This window comes from Tamandua tetradactyla, chromosome 7 (assembly GCF_023851605.1).
Source record: "Tamandua tetradactyla isolate mTamTet1 chromosome 7, mTamTet1.pri, whole genome shotgun sequence".
In the NCBI taxonomy this organism is placed as follows: Eukaryota; Metazoa; Chordata; class Mammalia; order Pilosa; family Myrmecophagidae; genus Tamandua; species Tamandua tetradactyla.
The window spans coordinates 168,635,959-168,654,777 of NC_135333.1; the positions used below are offsets into that span (position 1 = coordinate 168,635,959).

Below are 18,819 nucleotides of genomic sequence, written 5' to 3' on the forward strand. Positions count from 1 at the left end.
TCTTACCAATCTAGGAAAGAATGCTGCAGCTTTGGGGCCCTGTGGCCACTGAAATACTCCCCCCGCCCCCCGACTCATTTGAGATGAGAGAGGAGAGAAAAGCTGAATCCCTGATTTTTACCCTCACAACTCCTATCTCCTAGCTCATCCTTCTAAGCCCTGCAAACCCTGTCAAGGTTATCACTGCTTGGGGGGTGGGGGTGGGGGGGTCCTACCAAGATAGAGATTTGAATAGAATCAACTAGAAATCAACAACCATGACAGCTAAAGTCCAGACTCGCAGGTAAAGAGGCTTGGTATCTGCCTGGTTTTGTTTTTTTTTCCTTGAGAACCCTACTTGTGTTTTTGCTTTAGTCTTTTAATTTTTTTTTTTTACCTAATTTTTAATGAATTTTTACCTGTAGCCGTATAAAACTGAAAATACTACCAGCTGAACTCATCCTAGATTTTAAGTAACGGAAACAAACCTAGAGCTCAGCAGGTGCAGCATTTCCCGAAGCTGTGTGATGTGGAGCAGCAGCCTGGGGAGGTGAGCTCCAAAGGGGCTGGGGGCTCAGGGAAGCTTCGGTCACCCCAGTCCGCGCACCCCATCTCCTGGACCTCACAGAGCATCTGAGCAAGGCCCAGAGCCGCCTGGAGTAAGGCAGCCAGCGAACTCCCAGGCTGGCTCTGCCTGCGCCCTGGGGACGCACTTCCCTGGCCGTAGGATTTCTATGGGAAAATGCCCTGCATTGCCAACCCAGCTCTCCTTAAACTAGACGCTGCCTACACTCCACTAAAGCTTTCTGGTGATAGCAGCTATTCATGCAAATAGCACGGGACCCACAAGGTCAAACTTCACAATAAAAAGGTGCATATATTCCTACATGTCAGCTAAAATGTTAAATGTTTCCTTGAGATATTATAAGGTATTCTTCCCTCCTCCCCTGCCCCCAACTCACACTTTGTGGCAGACTCAAATCGTAAGAACTTAAGACCTGACTATTGAACTTCTTTACGTAAATATACAAAACCCAAGTTCAAGAGGCTTTTCTTTCTTTTTACTGTAAGCAAAGCTTGTTGCATCTCAAAATCGCTCCAAGGCTCTAGACAGGCGGGATGGTCTTTGTTACTCATTTTTTTTTGTTTCTTTGTTTCTCCCTCTGTGGTTTCCAGGAAGAAGGTCAGTGAGGGACACCGAGACCAGGGGAGTCCTGCCCCAGGGGAGCACCACCCTGCCGGTCCTCACCCCCAGGCGATGTCCCAGCCCAGCTCACATGCCTGCAGGTTATGCACAGCCAGCGGAGAGGGGTTATGTGAGTGATCAGTGCCAGGTCTCTGCCTCAGGACACACAAAGGTAATTCTAGACCCAAGGTAACTGGATTCACAAGTCAAAAGAAAAAAGTTTTGAGGTCAAGAGCATTAAAAAATTTCTTTTTATTCTGTTCCTATATATACAACCTCAAATTTCCCCTTTTAACCACATACACATATATGACTCAGTGCTGTTAATTGCATTCACAATGTAATGCCAGCATCACCGCCATCCACTATCAACACTTTCCCATCACTAAACCTTACCTCTTTTTTCCCTACCCCCACTGCCTGGTAACCTGTTTTCTAGATTCCGACTCCATGAGTTTCCTTATTCTAATTGTTTCACATCAGTGAGATCACACGGTATTTCCCCTTTTGTGTCTGGCCTCGTTCACACCACGCGATGTTGTCAAGGGTCAACCAGTTTGTTGCAAGGATCAGAACTTCACTCCTTTTTACCCCTGAGAAATATTCCATTGTGGGCATATGCCACCTTTTGTTTATCCATTCATTGTTTGATGGATACTTGGGTTGCATCCATCCTTTGGTAATTGTCAATAATGCCACTACTATACCTGTTTGAGTCTCTGCTTTCGATTCTTTTGGGTATATACCTAGAGGTGGGGCTGCCAGGTCAGATGGTAATTCTCCACTTAACTTTCTGAGGAACCGCCAAACTGTCTTGACAACGGCTGCACCACTTTACATTCCGAGCAGCAATGAGCATTCCTAGTTTGTCACATCCTCTCTAACACTTGTAATTTTTTTCCCACTAGTTGCCATTCTAGTGAGTGTGGAATGGTATTTCATTGTGGTTTTGGTTTGCGTTTCTCTAATGGCTAATGATGGTGAACATCTTTTCATGTGCTTTTTTGCTATATGTGGATCTTCTTTGGAGAAATGTCTGTTCAAATCTTTTGCCCATTTTTAAATTGGCATTAACCTTTTTTGTTGACGAGTTGAAGGGTTCTTGAAATTTTCTGGATATTAAACCCATATCGGATATGTGGTTTCCAAATATTTTCTCCCATTGTGTAGACTGTAGTTTTACTTTCATGATAATGTCCATTGAGGAGCAAAAGTTTTTAATTTTGATGGGCTCCCATTTATCGTGTCTTTTGTTAATGCCTTTGTTACTTTTCTTGAAGTTAGACAAACTGTGTTCACCTGGAGAGGGTTAAAATGGTGGGCTTGTTGTACAAGAGGAAAAGCCTTTGGAACTGATGCCAGAACCTATGCTAGCAAATGTTGACATTCAACCAAAACTTCAGGATGAAAAGATAAAAGATGATGCAATTCTCCACACATTTTCCAAAGTTATTGGGGTCTTCACATTGATAATAAAACTGAACAGCTGACCATCTTCCCCACATTTCATCTCAACATTCCAGTATAGACATAGCTAAGAATCTCAAGGAGGCAGGTGGTCAACAGGTATCATCTTCAGTTTGAGTGTAGAACAGTGTTTTTGATACTCTTAGGAAGGCAAATTCTATTTTACTTTAAAGACCAATCTTAGGAGAGAAATGCTGCAATCCTCAGGGAAAGATTGGAATGCTGTGTGAAAATCTCAGCCTACTAAAGTTGATTCAGTGGCAAGTGCAGTATAGAACTAGAAGGTCCACGGAGCCATGTGTGCTTGAGGCTCTATCTCTCGAGTTCTTTTGCAAGGGCAGTGGGGAAACTGTGGCCCATCAGGAAAACCTTTCTGGCATACCTCTATCTTTTAACATCTTACCAGAAAAAGGGCCAGACTGTCGGCTTTGACATGACTAGGCAAGGTGGGTAGGAGGCAGGGATGGACCCAGCATGGGCCTGTGTTTGTGAGGCCTCCACATACGCACCTTCATTTCAATCCTGGGGAAAACCTGTGAGGGACAAGTGCTTGTCCCCATTTATACAGACAGCAAACTGGGACTCAAAAAAAGTCCCACAGCTTGTCTGAGGCCGGGGAGTAGTGCGTGTGCTGCCACGTGAACTTTGCTCAGACTGTTCTTCCTCTGACTTCCGCAGCCCACCTCCCCTGAGAAGGTGTTTCACGCAAACCCAAGCCTATGCAAGACAGCACTGTGTAAAAGTGAGACGACTAACTGCATTTCACATAAAAGACCAGTTATGTTTAAGGCACCAGAAACTGAACACTGCATGCCCTTGTAAAGTCCAGCTGCCCGGACTAGACTGGCTGCAGCACCGAGATGCCAGCGAGACTTCAGCCACAGGCATTAGAGCAGCCTGGGAGAGCTCAGCCTTGCGGTGCTTGCTGTCAGCATTGCTGCTTCTATAACTTCTCCTCATCCTTCCCAAATAGAAGGTTTTGGCATGCAAGCATTCCCTCCTAGGTTTTCAATCTTTTAAAAAAAGAAAAGAAAGGGATGGGCACTTGTAGCGCAATACAAATGCGCTGGTGTGGGGCTGACCGCTGCCTGCACCCCCGTGGCCTGGTGGGCCGGGGTCCCTGGTATCGCCAGAACCAGAAAAGGCAGCTTCCAGCAGTTGTCCGCTTGTGACACACTGTGGGCTGGCCTCCCACGGATACATTACCCGGCAGTGTCTGTGTAATTCTTTAAGTATATTTTAAACACACTGATCAGAGAAGGATTATCAAACTCAAGTGACATTTTAGAATGTTTCTGGTTATAAATTATTTCAGGCTTACAGCCAAACTCTTGCATCTTTCCTGCTTCAAGTGCAGATTCCCAATGCACTCTAGTAGAAATACACTCAAGCAATTTATACCATGTTGTGCGTATATATAGCTTAAGGGAATACTGGTTTTCTAATATCATTTTTGCATCCAAGTTTATAGTACATGACCAGTTTTTAGACAGTGACAAGTGTGACTATAAGTGGTTTAACACTGTAATGACATCATTGCAAGATTAAGCTCTGAATGAGCAAATGGGCTAAATCTTGGTACACAGTTATTATCTGTTGGTGACTAATTTGATTCCTATTCAATATAGAAAAACCACAAATGTTTCATGAGGCACTGAAAAGTACTTTTCTTCAAACAAATCTATACTGTTAGCCCTTCATGCTTAGAAACAGCTAACCGAGAAACAACAAGCAGAGTGAAGGCAAAAGGAGGCTGCAAAACCTTTTCTGTATTTTGGTATGAGAGAAAGAAAGGAAATCGTCAAGTCTGAAAAGCGAGGCGAGCGGTTGAGCAAGGACAGTTGAGAGATCAGGTAAGGGTGGGGCTTTACATGTAATGCATGACTGAAAATACAGACAAGGCAAAAAACCGACAGGGCCAAAATACTTCCTCCTTGGTGGGCCTTCACACCTAGTAAACAAACCGATGCTAGCATCCTCACTAGCGGCTGGGCTTTCAGCGAAATGCAAGCACGTTTTGGGGGATAAGGAATCCACCCAAAGCGGAGGGACTCACCACGTCGAAAGCAGTGAACACATGGCAGTAGTGGTGACTGGACTTCAAGTCCTTTGTGATGTAGGCGAATGTGGACAGGTCCTCTGGGTCCTGGGCAGCGCAGGAGATATTACGAATTTCATGCTCAGCGATGACGTTCTGGAAGAAATGACATGAGAGACTACAGTTGTCCTTTGCAAACCCACCAATTTTAGCAGAAAGGGGCGTGACACCTTCCTTCAGCCCCTGGTAGAGTTCTAGACCAGCCGTGTGCAAAGTGAGCCGAGGACCCTCCGCAGGCAAACGTGTATCAGGACTGCAGGGGATGCGCTCGTTTAATTACAAACAACCTAAAATAGTCACATCCTGGAGCAATGGGGCGCACCGGGTGGCAAGCATAGAAGCGGGCGGGGTGACAGACACTTTAAAAGAAACCAGTCACGGCGAAGCCCTTTAGGGTTCCCACGCCTCACGGGAACCTGCGGCCTGGCGCACTGCCTCCTGCTGTCTCCTTCTGGAAAGGATCATCCATCACTTTCTCCAGGCAGGATGGAACACCGACCCCAGGAAGCACTCCAGATCCCTCCCGAGGGTGCTTGCCCTCATTCTCGCGCCCTGCTTGCTCCCCCAGAGCAAACGCAGGTACAGAAAGAAGCAGGCAGGTGAAAGAGAGCCCAGGTGTGCTCTCTCCAAGATTGCCAGAGGCTGGGCGTGGGGGTGTGAAGGGGAAGAGCAGGCTGCAATCTTGAAGCCCTGGAGGGCTTGCTTGGTTGAGGGCCCTGGGGATATAACAGCATTTCTCTAAGGACAGCCACTACCATAACTACCTGAACCCTAACTCTAGCCCGAATCCTAACCGAGATGGGCACTGTTTTCCTCGATATCTTAGACAGGTGAGGACACTGGTGCTCAGACTTAGCCAGGGCTGCTGGGGGAGCTGGATTGAAATTCAGGGGTGTATGCTTTCTAATACATCGCAATCCATGCCCTGCTCCCTCTGGTTTGACGTGATCTCCTTTCTTTTTCTCTCTAGCATTTCTTCACACCTGCTCCCCTCCACCTCCAACAATAACTGGTTGGGGGAAGCAAGGAAAGGGTTAAGTATCATCGTTCTGGAGCCCACAATAACTGTGGAGCATCGTCTTGGCTGCAAACCTGTTAGGTACATAGATATATTTAAGAAGCAAAAAATTTATATACTAAAGCATTCATTTTTTTAATCTTATCACGTCCTATTTAGTTCTTTTTTTTGCAGTTGTCATTGATCTAAAACCCTCATGCTTTACTTACCCTAATTACTTCTTAATTGCACAATCTTAAATAACCTGTTGTCAGTATAATGTTGCATGTATACTTATCAATGCCTAAAAATGCTTACAAAATGTCTTTCCCTGCCAGCATCTCCAGCAGGTATTTCATGTCCCTCACTCTACAGAGCTGTGTACTTGGGAAGCAATTATAGTATTAACACATAATAGAAAATTAAATTAAGACATTCTTCGCTGTGACCATGTGTTGACGCTACATGCAGTGCTCTGTCAAAAATAACTTCAAATTGAGATCAGAACCCCATAAACAAGTAATATTCGATTGCAAGATGCGATTTTAAAACAGAAGGTCATGATTCTCCTCTGGAATTCAGATAATCTCTTCATGTAGAAAACTAAATTAGGAACTAGTGGGTTTTAAAATGAATTTAAAAATAAGAATATTAGGGCAAGCCACGGCAGTTCAGCAGGCAGAGGTTGAACCCGAGTTCAATCCCCAGTGCCTGCCCATGCCAAAAAAAAAAAAAAAAGAGAAGATTAAGGGCTTTAAAGAATGGTGTCAGCCAGTTCTGAGCACCCCTGCCATCTTCTTGACTGTTCTTACCTTGGGAGTATTTGTGGATTTGTCTCACTTGTCCAGGATCTACTAGTCACTAGAAAAAAGAAGGCAGTTCAACTTGCTCTGTCTTTGAACAAAGCTGGCACTGTGTGCTCTTGAGATCCTGGGCCACCATAAGGAGGGCCAATGTCTCGAGAAAGTGAGACAGTGAAAAGTGCTCTGGGATGACCTGAATGTGCCAATTCAAAGTAGGCTGCTCCTGCTGATTTTCAGTTGTGTGTGTGACATCACGGCCCTGGGCAAAAGTGCAAAGTAGGAAAAGGGTCTCTTTGGAGATCTCTCTCCTTCTCTGCTGTTTGTGACCTTCCCTCTGCCTTTTCTAACCCTCCCCAATTTTCTGGAGCCCCCCTCTGCTCTATATCTTGGGACCCCAATGTCACCTCTTAACTGCCCAGTAAGTCCTGTCCCCTACTGTGATGCTCCACATTCCAAAACCAGCCTCCCCGCTCGGTGCCAAACTCTTATTTCTCTGTTCCCAGGCTCTAAGCTAGGAGGCAGGCAGGCTAATAGAAATGCCCCATCCTCAGAGATGAACAACTGATAAGTCTAATCCTAACTGGCATCTAAAAAAATCCTTAAATGAATTTGTATCGAAGGCTTGTGTGGGGAGGTATTTTTGAGCAAAATTTCCTGATATATCCCTGGCGCCAGGATGTGGGAAGGAAGCTGGGACATGCTATGAAACGCCACCATCGCTCTGCCGTGCCCACCTTCGCAGGAAGGCGGGGCCAGTTCTCGCTGTACCCCGAGACAGGGGCATGACAGCTGCAGACAACAGGGGACAGGATGTCTGCTTTCCTCCTCTGCCCAGGCGTCCGGGAGGAATATATTCTTTGCATCTCACATTATGCACCGATCAGTGGCTCCTCCACAGATTAAAAGGTGATACATGTTCCCTGGTGTCAGATGGACTCATTTTATGCTGATCAACCTCCATTCTTAGCATGCTCCAAGGAGCTTTTTAAGAGTCAGGAGAAGGCCTGGGGAGGAATTCACCCTGAAACCTCTTTGGGATAAAAAGTTTGGCAGCTTAGTAGCTTGAACAGGGAGAGAATCACACACACACACACACACACACACACACACACCCGGTCTGTGGCCTTTCATCATGCTAAGGAACAGCTAGAGGTATGTGGCTGGTGGGTGTAGAACAGAACTTTTTGGTCCAGCCAATGAATGGTTCTAAGAAGGGAGGTGACAGTGCTGTGACGGAGCTCATTGTGCCTCTTCCCGCTGACCCCACCTGGACTCCCACAGGTAGGGTGTTTCTCTCCAGAAAGGTCCCCCTGGAAAAGGGCAGCAGCGTGGCGAAGGGCTCACTGCCACAGCCTCCCCAACTCATGCTCAACGTGCTCTTCATTAGGCACCTGACTTCTTCAAAGGAAAAGCAGATGCTATAAAAAAAACAATGGGCCCTTGTGCAGGCAAATGTTCCAAACTATTTGGTACCTACAAAATAGCTTAAGCCCTGTTCGAAGTTGGCATTCAGAAAAAGCAAAAAGCAACCCCCAACTCTGCATTTGGCCGGACCTGAGGCCAAGAGGAGGGGCCAGCGCAGGGGTGCCAAGTGTGGTCTGACCTCGGCTGCATGCTCGTGGGTGGACCGCGTCACCTCCTGGCAGGGCCTGTGACCTGGAGGACGGCTGGCAGCTGACCCGCCGTCCCCAGGGCGGACGCTGTGCTGGCACCACCTCTGGACCACAGGTCTTCACGAAGCTGATGGGGCTTATCGAAAACAGCTCAGGCGTAAATCCATTCCCAGTTTCATTTTAAATTCAAGATCATTTTCTGCTTCTTCCTTCTTAAATCAGGATCAGTGAAGCAATTCATTTTCTAGGTTGCTAGGCAATAAATTTATGAGTTGATAACTAGGCATCTAACCCTTCCCCATGAACTCTGCCAAAGCCATTTATTTATCAGAACAAAAAGCAAGAAGAACAATTATTACATAATCAATGGATCATAATCAATAATCATAATCAACGAAAGAGCCACGTCAACCTAACTGGTGAAGGTAGCTGCGGGGTTAACAGAAGAAGTGTGAGGTCAGGAGTGAGCAAAGCTAGGCTTCTCCCTGGCCACCGAGCCCTGTGACAGTGGACAGGTACCCACCGAAGGTCTGGCGCCTTCAGCTGCTGCCATCGTTAAGTACAGATTAAACGACCCTTTGCCTTATGGGGCCCACTTAAGAGAGCGCTGCTTAGGAACCAACTACAACGAAAACAGAAGTGCCTTATTACAGGCTTACTGGCCATCGGTACCTGACACTGAGAAGCCTTCACACCCCTCATTGCAGATCCGAGTGGCCCAGCAAGATGACACTTTCCAGGGGGAGAAACATCCCAGGTGAAAGCAGAGTGCGGGACTCTGGAGCTGCTCAAGCTGCCCCTTGGCTGCTGTGGGCACAAATCCGAGGCCGCTCTGGGCTGGAGGACACTTTCTCCGACACCTGGACATAGAGAGCGGCGGGCAAAGATGGTCTAGACCTAGAATCCAGAATTAGGTATTCTAGATTCTAACAGTGAACCTGGAATCAGTGAATCTAGAATCAGTTCCCTTCACACCTGGAAGGCTATCCCTCAGCACGGAGCCTCCACGCCTTCTGAATCCAGTCGGTCCGCCCGGGTCCGGGTCAGGGCCCCCCATCTCTCAGCCTGCTGCAGTCAGACGCCCCAGATGGAACCTCACCACGTTCCCTCCTGCTGCCCCTTTTCTAAACACAGCCTCTCCGCTTTGGTTTCCCACACGGCCACTGCTTGGCTACGATGCGGAGTTGTCTTCTCACCCCCTGTCCACCGCACCAGCTACACCGCAGGCCGCCATCATGGGGACCCTGTGTAGCCAGTTAAAGTTGACCTTCCCAAATTCCTGAAAACGCCAGGCACGTGTTACCTTACAGTCACAGAGGGGTTGGCTTGACCTGCACCTTGCCTTTTTGCTAGATTTCTCTAGAATACGCTGAGGGCAATATTGGCAGGATTTGAAAAATAAGCTGGCCTTCTTTATTTAATATTGTCCTTGTTTACACAGAATTATCTTTCACAAATCTTTCTGCGTGTATACTTCCAGTGAGCGGTCATCAGTGAGCAGAGGTCTATGGACAACTCACGTAGTTATTGGCGACGGATGCAGAAGTGTTTCCTAAAGGTTCAGGGGCATCACTTCCTTCTAAGACACTTGATATGTCCTTAAGCAAAATGTCAACAGATTTGGCAAAGCTCTGGCCCAGCCCTCTGATCACGGACAGTGGGTTAGAGAGGATGCTGTTAAAACTGACACAGCCACATGGGAAGGCAGCCTTAAGACTCTGGGAACTTCTTACGGCAGACGCCACCTGTTTAGGAGCTGTCAGAATCCAGTTCTGAAAAGGCTGCTAATAGAATGGAGTGTCAAACTCACACACTGAAAATCTACTGCTGTTCATGCTTTTGAATGTAAACGGGGTGGTCAGAGTTGCTCCAGGCTAGGAAAAGATACAAGTGCCAGAGCCTTCTTGACAGCAGTGGAACTTTCAGTGAGAGTCCCGTAAAGGCCTGGAACTCTTTAAACCATTTGGCTACAGTGCAGGGATAAAGTATGTTTATACATCAGCAACTGAAGTTGCTTCCAGGAAATCAAAAAGCAAATCTATTGGGCTAATTCTGATTTGAGTCTCCACAAATTGTGATCTGAAAATAACCATCAACAACATACTACAGGACTGAAACGATCATCTTGATGCTGATGGCTACAGCTCCGATGGTATTATTACAGCTAAGGCATCTCATCAGAATATAGTTTGTGCCATCAGCCAGGAGGTAGTGCTGGGTTTAAGCTTTCTGCCTGGCTTTCAGAGTTTTTCCTAAAGCCGAGACACTCTTTTCCTGGCGGAGGTCAGGCTGACCTAAGCGCCAATGCAGCAGCCTTTTCTGTTACAGAAAATAAATCTGGGAAACTTCTAATTGGTTAATGCAGATGCTCAGGTTTATAACAGACACCAAAGAGTCACTGCCTATGGCCCCAAGTCATCATCTGCTTTACGAGTTCCTGGTCTTCTCCTCCAGAACCGAGATGGGTCGAGGTGGGAGGTCTGGGTGGGAAGTTCAGAAAACAAGAGGTATTCCCCAGTGGCTATCACTGTGCTTCTCCTTTTTCTATATTTATCAGCTGGAAGGATGCAGGAATAAAACACCCAAACATTTGGATTCTGCAAGGAGGAGCAAGGCAGCTTTGAGTTAATGGAGAGTGAGTGACACAAGCCTTCTAATCCGGCACCAGGCATTGCCTTCACCAAGAAAGGAATTCTAGAACACTCTTAAGTAAAGTGCAGCCCAGCTGTCCAAGCTCTACCTTAGAGCCCACACGGGTCCCACTGCGAGTACAAGGCCACAGCAGAGCCGCAGCATGGCCTTGACTTCCTTTCTGATTACGTCTCTTAAGAAAATGATAAAGCAGAAACTCTCTCTCCTATCTCAGTATTTGAGAATTAAATGCAATTAAGAATTAAAAAAGCCAGAGAGTGGGTTTCTTATGTCCGCCTTTCATTACATGCATTAAGTGAAAAGATACTGTGTTGGTTTGAAGTTATGCACCCCAGAAAAATGATGTTCTAATCCATTCCTGTGGGTGCAGACCTACCGTGGGTGGGACCTTATGGTTAGGTTGTTTCCATGGAGATTAATCCTTTATTGGAGTCCTTTAAGAGAGCTCATGGTTGGGGTGGGGGGGAGGGAGAGAGAGAGAGAGATCAGAAAGAAAATGCTCCAGGAGAAGCCAGAAGCTGAGCGAGCCATTTTGAAACCAACCCAGGAGAGAAGGGCCAGCAGACGTCACCACATGCCTTTCCATGTGGCAGATGAGCCCTGGATGTCATTGGCCTTTCTTCAAAATCAAGGTCTCTTTCTCTGGATGCCTTACTTTGGAAATTTTCATGGCCTTAGAGCTGTAAATTTGTAACCTAATAAATCCCCTTTGTAAAGGTATATTTTGCATTCTGGTATATTCCATTCTAGCAACTTTAGCAAATTGAAATATATAGAGAGATATTTTTTAGAGAAACAGAAAGACAAATGTGCTAGTCTTAATTAATGGCATTTCCTCTGATGAAGAAATGATGAAATTGTTGCCTTTCATTCTATAAGTTATTTTCTTTTGTTTTAATGTTCTCTAGATCCAGAGGACATGTCAGATAATAAGTGGTCTAGTCTATTAGAGAAGCATCACGGAATAGTGAAATCACATGTCAGATAATAAGTGGTACAGTCTATTAGAGAAGCATCACGGAATAGTGAAATCACATGTCAGATAATAAGTGGTACAGTCTATTAGAGAAGCATCACGGAATAGTGAAATCACATGTCAGATAATAAGTGGTATAGTCTATTAGAGAAGCATCACGGAATAGTGAAATCATATTTGTACGAATCTCAGATCAAGTGCCTCAAATAAAATGTACCTCTCTATATGTGTGAGTGTGTGTGTGTGTGTGTGTGTACACGTGTTTGTATGCACACGCATCTACAAGGAATGTTTGGGGAGCATGAAGATTGGGGGGTGGGTGGGGAGTGATTCAAATGGGGGTGTTGGGCATGATGGGGAACAAAGGATTTCAGATCACATACTCAGGCCTGCATCTGGTGTCTAAACCAAATGTAGGTGTGATACCTACCTTATTTGTGGCATCGATAAATTTGACGCCTTTATAAGAGACAGAAAGAATAATAGTGGGGACCTTCTTCATTTGCTCTGTAGACTTCTGAAATTAAAATTAGAAAGCTGTTAGAACAGTTTGTGTTGCGTGGCAACGGAAGCACATAATTTTTCCTCTTGAAAGATAAAAATGAGCTCAAGTTAAAAACAACACATGCACGCGCACATACACACACACAAACCACACACTCTAATTTAAATGTTTGTCTCTCTTCTCTTGGGCATAGCCGGGTTTTGTGCTTATAAAGTATCTGTCTTGCACTTAAAGGTCTAAAAAGAGCCTGTTTGGCTGCTTCATGTGGGTGAAGGAATACTCCTTCTCCTACTCCTTTTCCCTGACGCAAAAGGGGGTGATGAGGTGCTCTGTCTCCTACTGCAATTCCCAGCAACCATTCCTTTGACTAAGTTCAGCTCTGTCAGATTCTCCATGGCTGAGTTCAGCATTAAGAGAATAGTTGTACCACTCCCATTTTTTTTCTAGTTACCCTCTTCAAGGCACCAGGTGTGTCCGGACATGTACTTAAAATAGGGATATAAAATACACCATTGGGAATTTTTCTTCAACCTGGCCAAATCAGTAAAAGCAGGTATTATACTTAAAGCAGGATCATTTGGATTGTAAAGGACAGTGCAGTTCTATAACAACTAAACTGTCCAGAAGCAGTCTGCATATTTTGAGCCACAGCAAAATGCTGGGGGGTGCAGGTAAGCGACGTCATCATTTAGAGCCACAGTGTTCCCTGAGACTGAGCTTTTAGGATAAATGTTCACGTTGGCTTCGTGTGCTTTGAGTCTGCAGCTTCTACACTCTGCAAAAAGTTTCTCTGTAATTTAGTATGTGCCTTTTCGTTTTATCGTCCATCACAGGTCACCAGCAGCCTGTTTACTTCATTTTGCTCAATGGATATTCCTAATAATCACATGAAACATTAAAAAGAACCTACCTGACAGTTAGCCTGAAGGATTTTCCAGATAAGACAGGTGGGAACATAATAGGAGAGAAAATACATAAAAAGGTGAGAGGAAGCCATTTCAGTAACTGGCCCCCAGCATGGATTCAGTAAAACGTAGAGTAGTGCCATACAGAGAACAGGCTTTACAGGTAAACCCAAATGCAGGGAAGTTGTTCTTTTAAGAATTGCTGCAGTGATTTTTAAACATTATTTTAAAAATTACAGACCCCGTCTCTCCTTTTCTTTCTGTTTTTCCCTCATCATTCTGTTTATGGCATTGCAGTCTGATGTAGACTATTTTAAAAATTACAGACCTTCTCTCTCCTTTTCTTTCTGTTTTCTCATCATGTTAGTGCATTGCCCAGACTTACGACTGCCATGCAAGCACTTTCACTCTGAGCTCTTAACAACCACCTGTTTTATGTATATTAACAGAATCAGGGAAAAAATTGGAACTTTCCTGATTTCTTCATTTACATTACTCAATTTACCATTTTTACATTCTGAAATAAAACCATATTCAAGAATGCTTTTAATAGTACAGCGAGCATAACTCACTGAGCTCAATAATGATAATTACAATGCATATTTCATCTGAGCCAGAAAGACCCTGCACTTAAAGATCTAGAAGCTCTTCACCTTTTCTTGATTATTTTGACACACCTTTTTGTTAGATACTATATGTGTTTCAAAGACAAAGAAAATAGATTACCAAGATATTACTATTGTGAGTAAATGTCTCATGCAGTACAGAAAAAAGCAGTTGTCCTAAAGTGCTTTTTAGCTAGTTTTAAAATGACCCAGACTTACCAGTTTTTGTTTGTGATTGCCAAAAGGAGATATTATGAAATTGGAATCTAGGGTTAGATACTTTAATCTTTTCAATGCTTTTTCTAACCACTCCTCAAAAAAATGTTCAAGATAAGTTGAAGACCAGGCTAGAAGAAATAACATGCAGTCTGCTCATTGTAAGGCAGAGGCAGTGGGCTGAACCCTGTAAGAGAAAAGGCTGCGGCTGGCAGTAGTTTGGTGTACTAAGGGTTGTGTGTGAAAGATTCTTTGCAAAGAGTAACAATAGATAATATATAGCACTAAGTCACATTGCTCTTTCTACAAATACATTCCCATGGACAGATCTGTCTCTTGAAGCAATATATAGCTAACATAAGATTAACATACCAGCATTTTGTTTAGAAATAAATACTCATTTGTTATTCACACAGTAACTGAGTAGTTATTTTCGGCCAGCTACTATGCTTATCACTGGAAAAACTCAGAGTGACCATCAGGGGATGTCAAACAGACCTCACAGCGGGCGAAAGCCCCAATCTGCTGAGAGCGGTTGCCTGAAGTGCTGTGTTGAGAAGGATCCTGAGCGTGTGTCTGGGCTCAGTGGGACAGTGGGCCAGGAGCAGTGTCTGCCATGGGAGAGGGCGGGGAGAGGCACACCAAGCCACACGTCGCCATTCCTGGTCTTGTCTGCTATAAACAACAGCTACAATACAATCTTGACCCCTGTAACAGGAGAGGCACAACCAGGGTGCCACCAAAGCACCCAGCAGTGAGAGCAGAGAAAGTCTTCACTCATTCATTCAACAAACACAGCCTGCCAGGGGTGCTGTTAGCCTTTGAAGGTTGAATAGGAATTTTCCAGGTAGCAAAGGTGAAAAAAGACTTGTAGCAGCAGAATCTGAATACATATATACACATAGAGACGCAGACATGAGGAGCGATGTGGTGGGTTTAGGTGGCGGGTGGGAGATGAGGCTGGTGCGGTAAGCCTGGCAGACCATGGCTTACTCTGCCAAGTGAGGATCCAATGGAGGTTCCTAAGGAGGGAGTAATACAGAAAGACGGTTCCAGTGTTTGATGGACGATGGATCGAGGCAGCTAGAGGTTATGTGCAGGGGGTCAGGAAGCTGCTGTGCAAATCCAAATGAGCAACTCGAAGCACCCAAATTAAAGCAGAGGCACTGGGGAATGGAAGGAGGAGCCACATGGGACATGCCAATGGGGAAGACTCAAGAGAATCTGTTCTCTTATCACTGGGGAAGATCAATGAGCAGGAGGATGTCAGGGAACGAAGCCATTAACTGATATAAGGGATACTGGAAGGGAATGTAGTTTTGCAAAAACCTAATGGAGATGGTCTTGAATGTGCAGAGTTTAAAATACAGGCAGAGATGTCCAGTAGGAAATTAGATATAAGAAGATCTGGAAATCCATTCACATAGTGGGTGGCTGGGGATACGAGAGCAGATGGGGTGGCTTAAGGAGGAAACAAGAACCGAAGAGGGCTAAGGACCCTACCCTGGGGACGGTTAATATTCCAGGGGAGGCGGGGAGAGAAAGAAGAGCCAATGAAGGAACCCAAATGGAGGTGGAAGAAACCCACAAAGCAGTATCAGATGCAAAGAGGAGTAAGAAACTTCCTAGCATAGTGGCTGGTACATATGGGTGCGTGCTCCTGTATTCACTGAGTTTTCTGGGTGAAATCGCTGGTTTCAGCAACAAGAGGGATTTCATTAGGTCTCTTAGCAAGAGCAGCCTCAGGAGAATGGTGGCAGGAGACAGCAGAAAAGTACAAAACAGGTTGTGGGATGAATGTCTCTGGAGAGGTGGATGGATGGACCAGTCAGGACACATGCTTTTAGGTTGAAATGAAGCATCAGAGATGCTCTTGGTCATGATACAAAGATTCCAAATTACATGTTCAGCCAAGCTGGTCAAAGGAAAGAAAAGGTCAAAGGTGGCCATTTCTCCTGCCCTGGAGTAGCCCTGGGGTGTCAGTGACACAGGCTGCTGACAGGCAGTGAAAGGGGGTCCCACATACCTCCAACCTGGAGACCAAACCCTACTTCTGTCCCCGTGGAGTCCCTTGACAAGGAGGTGATGGATCCTGGCCAACCCCAGAGGTAAAAGGCACTGTGGGAGGTCTTTGGGGTAATGCTTCTTCTTTAAGGCATTTTTACTCTCTACCAGAAATAAGGAGCCAGCCTTTTCTGGGGGAAGTTTCTGATTGTGTATTTGGACAGCACTGTCAAGGCGGTCTCTTCATACATTATTTTAATGAATGACGAAATGCAGAGAAAGAAGGCAAATACGCTGAGTCCTCAAGGAGACAAGAAATCCAATAAGCAGCCCACCTCATTTCATTAATTCTTTGTAGATATTGAAGTGTGAGAGCAGGGCTTTAATGCAAACACAGGCAGGCTATGCGCTCCCCACCCCCAACACCCCCAATTTCTCCTCAGCTTTGTAATTGCCATTTTCTTCTCCTTCCCTGGGACGGAGGCACAAGGCGCTGGTTCTGAGTTGCTGGGGTGTGGTTCCTCGGGCACTGCTGGTTTCTCTGCCCTCTCTGGATGCTTTGGTGGTGTCGTGTGCAATTAATGCTGCCATATGTTTGTGTTAAAAATTCAAGCCTTAGTTATGTGTATCAACAGAATCCTCTTCTTCTCGCCTATTTCCCCAGCAAAATGCTCAGGGCAAATCTTTCTTATGGCATGGCATTCTTTTGCTGCTTGCTGCTCTTTTCTATGCCATACTCTTTGGAGGAATTTGTGGGGTTTCCCAGAGTCCTGGGAGAGACTGATGTATAATGAGGACCTCTGTGTGTGTAAGCAGCTAACACTCTTGGGTAAAGGCCAAAGGAAGCTGAGTTACAAAGCTACTGGCTCTCCTACAAAAAGCATTATAATGATACTCAATTGCATTTTGTTCACAATTTCCCTGGATAAGATTATCACCCTTTCAGTTTTTTAGGAGAAACAATATTTAGTGAAATAGAGGTTACATTTCTGAAACTTAAAATGAAATGCAATGTTTGAATTTTAAATCTAAAGGCAGCCTTATATTTATTACTTGCTTTTGTATTGTCTATTAACAGAACAGGGAACATCATTTCATATCTGGAGGGGGCCACTGGAAATATTGCTCTTAATAAATAAAAACTATTAAACCGTTTTAGAGCATTTTATAACAGAAGGGATTTTTGGATTCACCAAGGGAAAGAAATAACCATTTTTAAAATGATAAATTCGGTTCCACTTAGACTCTTTGTATCAGATCAGAAGTCACCATTGCTACTTTTATTTCAGCCTTAAAGCATGTCCTAAAAATAAGGAGCCTCTTAATTCCTAATGTGGAATCAGCAGTGCCTGAACACCCTGTTCAGACTGCATGGACTCTCTCATCTCAGAGCATGACACTCACAAGCGTGAATGAGCGAAGAGGTGGGCGCACTTCAGTTGTGAGCTGCAATGCTAGGCTGGAGTCCGGAATGACATTTATGTTCCTAATAAGAACCATTCGTGCCCCATAATCAGCACAGGGAGAGAAAAGGAGGCTGGCTGCCCCTGGGGAGGCTGCCCCCAGCCCTTCATTCCAGCAGACCCTGATATTTTGCAGTCTATTTTAAGAACAATCTTGGGAGTAGATTTTCAGAGGGTCTACTCCCACCCAACTTTTAGTATATATTTTAGCCTACATATGGCTATCCTGAGAATGCTTTCTAGTTAGATATTCAGTGCTGAGTCACAACTATTAATTTTGCTGTATAATATTTTCCTTAGTTTCAAAGCTTAATTATTATATTCAGTTTCAGCAAGTACATTGAAGTAGTGGGATCAGACAATTATGTTTGGTAGCCCTAAGTGACTTTCAAATGATTAAAACACACATAAAACAAGCATTATGGGGATGATTTTGTATACAGTGAAACCAGCTACGTCGTGGGGATTATAAGAGAGAGAAAAAGCAGCTTGCAAATTGGCAATTTGAGATAAACTCGAATACTTCGAAACTCAGTCTAAACGTCGTGCTGTGGAAGCGCCTTCCCTGGGTTCCTGGACTGGGGGATGGTTTGCTCCTGCTTACCCGGGGCCCCCCTCCCCCAGGAGCCTGTGTGGCTCTCCACTGCCCTGAGTCCTGGGGAGGCTGTTTCCCTCAATGGATGGCAGGTTCCTGGGCGCCTGCCCAAATCTGCCTTGACTTAGTCTTCTCCATAACCACTGCCAGAGAGTCTCAGGCCAAACCCTACAACACCGCCATTTTTATAGCTCAGAAATGCCTAAATATCAGTAACTTCATAGGGTTCAATTGAACAGCAGCTGAAACACATGGCCGTGGAAGAAGGAACAAATGAATGCACGTACAGGAACCAGCACGGAGCTGGCTTTAAGAAAGCAAAGCCCAGTGCCTCCCTTCCAACACAATTAGAACTGGACGAACTTTTCCACAAGTATGGTGTCCAAAGCCGGGCAGGAAGGCTCGGAAGACGTGGAGGAGAACTGCAGATAGGATGAGTTACCAAGAGATTCTCATGGGGTGGGAAAAGCTTCATCGATCCTGCGAGTTCTCTGCAGCCTCCAGGAGAGACCAATGAGGTCTTCTTTTGCAACTGGAAACAGGCTCAAATGACAAGCACTGCGAGAAGAAGGAAAGATTCTTGAGAAGGCAGAGCAGGTACCAGGGCCAGGCAGGAAGCTTCTGTCCCCGGATGTGTTGTACAGTCGTTTGGGCTCTCACCTGCCACTAATAAATGGGGGCGGGTCTCCTTTGGCTGGGAAATGAGGCGAAATGACCTCTCAAGGGCTTTTCTGGTAGTAAGAACTGAACAAAGG

The 18,819-nt window shown here is 45.2% G+C and overlaps 2 protein-coding genes across 7 annotated transcripts in view; one reads left to right on the plus strand and one right to left on the minus strand.

The window, feature by feature from the left end:
• Nucleotides 1-12,073, plus strand: part of LOC143642845 (uncharacterized) — a 92,774-nt gene extending 80,701 nt beyond the window's left edge. The window contains exons 7-8 of one of the 4 annotated variants that reach the window (XR_013155949.1): nucleotides 1,156-5,829; nucleotides 10,701-12,073. The gene's annotated coding sequence lies outside the window, so the exon portion shown is untranslated. Of the gene's footprint in view, nucleotides 1-1,155 lie in introns of all 4 variants that reach the window. The other 3 variants (XR_013155947.1, XR_013155948.1, XR_013155946.1) reach the window with 3 other exon arrangements.
• Nucleotides 1-18,819, minus strand: part of LOC143642844 (ankyrin repeat and sterile alpha motif domain-containing protein 1B-like) — a 44,682-nt gene that overhangs the window by 17,033 nt on the left and 8,830 nt on the right. For all 3 annotated transcript variants that reach the window (XM_077111735.1, XM_077111734.1, XM_077111733.1), the window contains exons 3-4: nucleotides 12,202-12,288; nucleotides 4,689-4,826 (exon numbers count right to left, since the gene is read on the minus strand). In XM_077111735.1, the coding sequence (XP_076967850.1) occupies nucleotides 4,689-4,826; nucleotides 12,202-12,288 (225 nt within the window). The remainder of the gene's footprint in view (nucleotides 1-4,688; nucleotides 4,827-12,201; nucleotides 12,289-18,819) is intronic.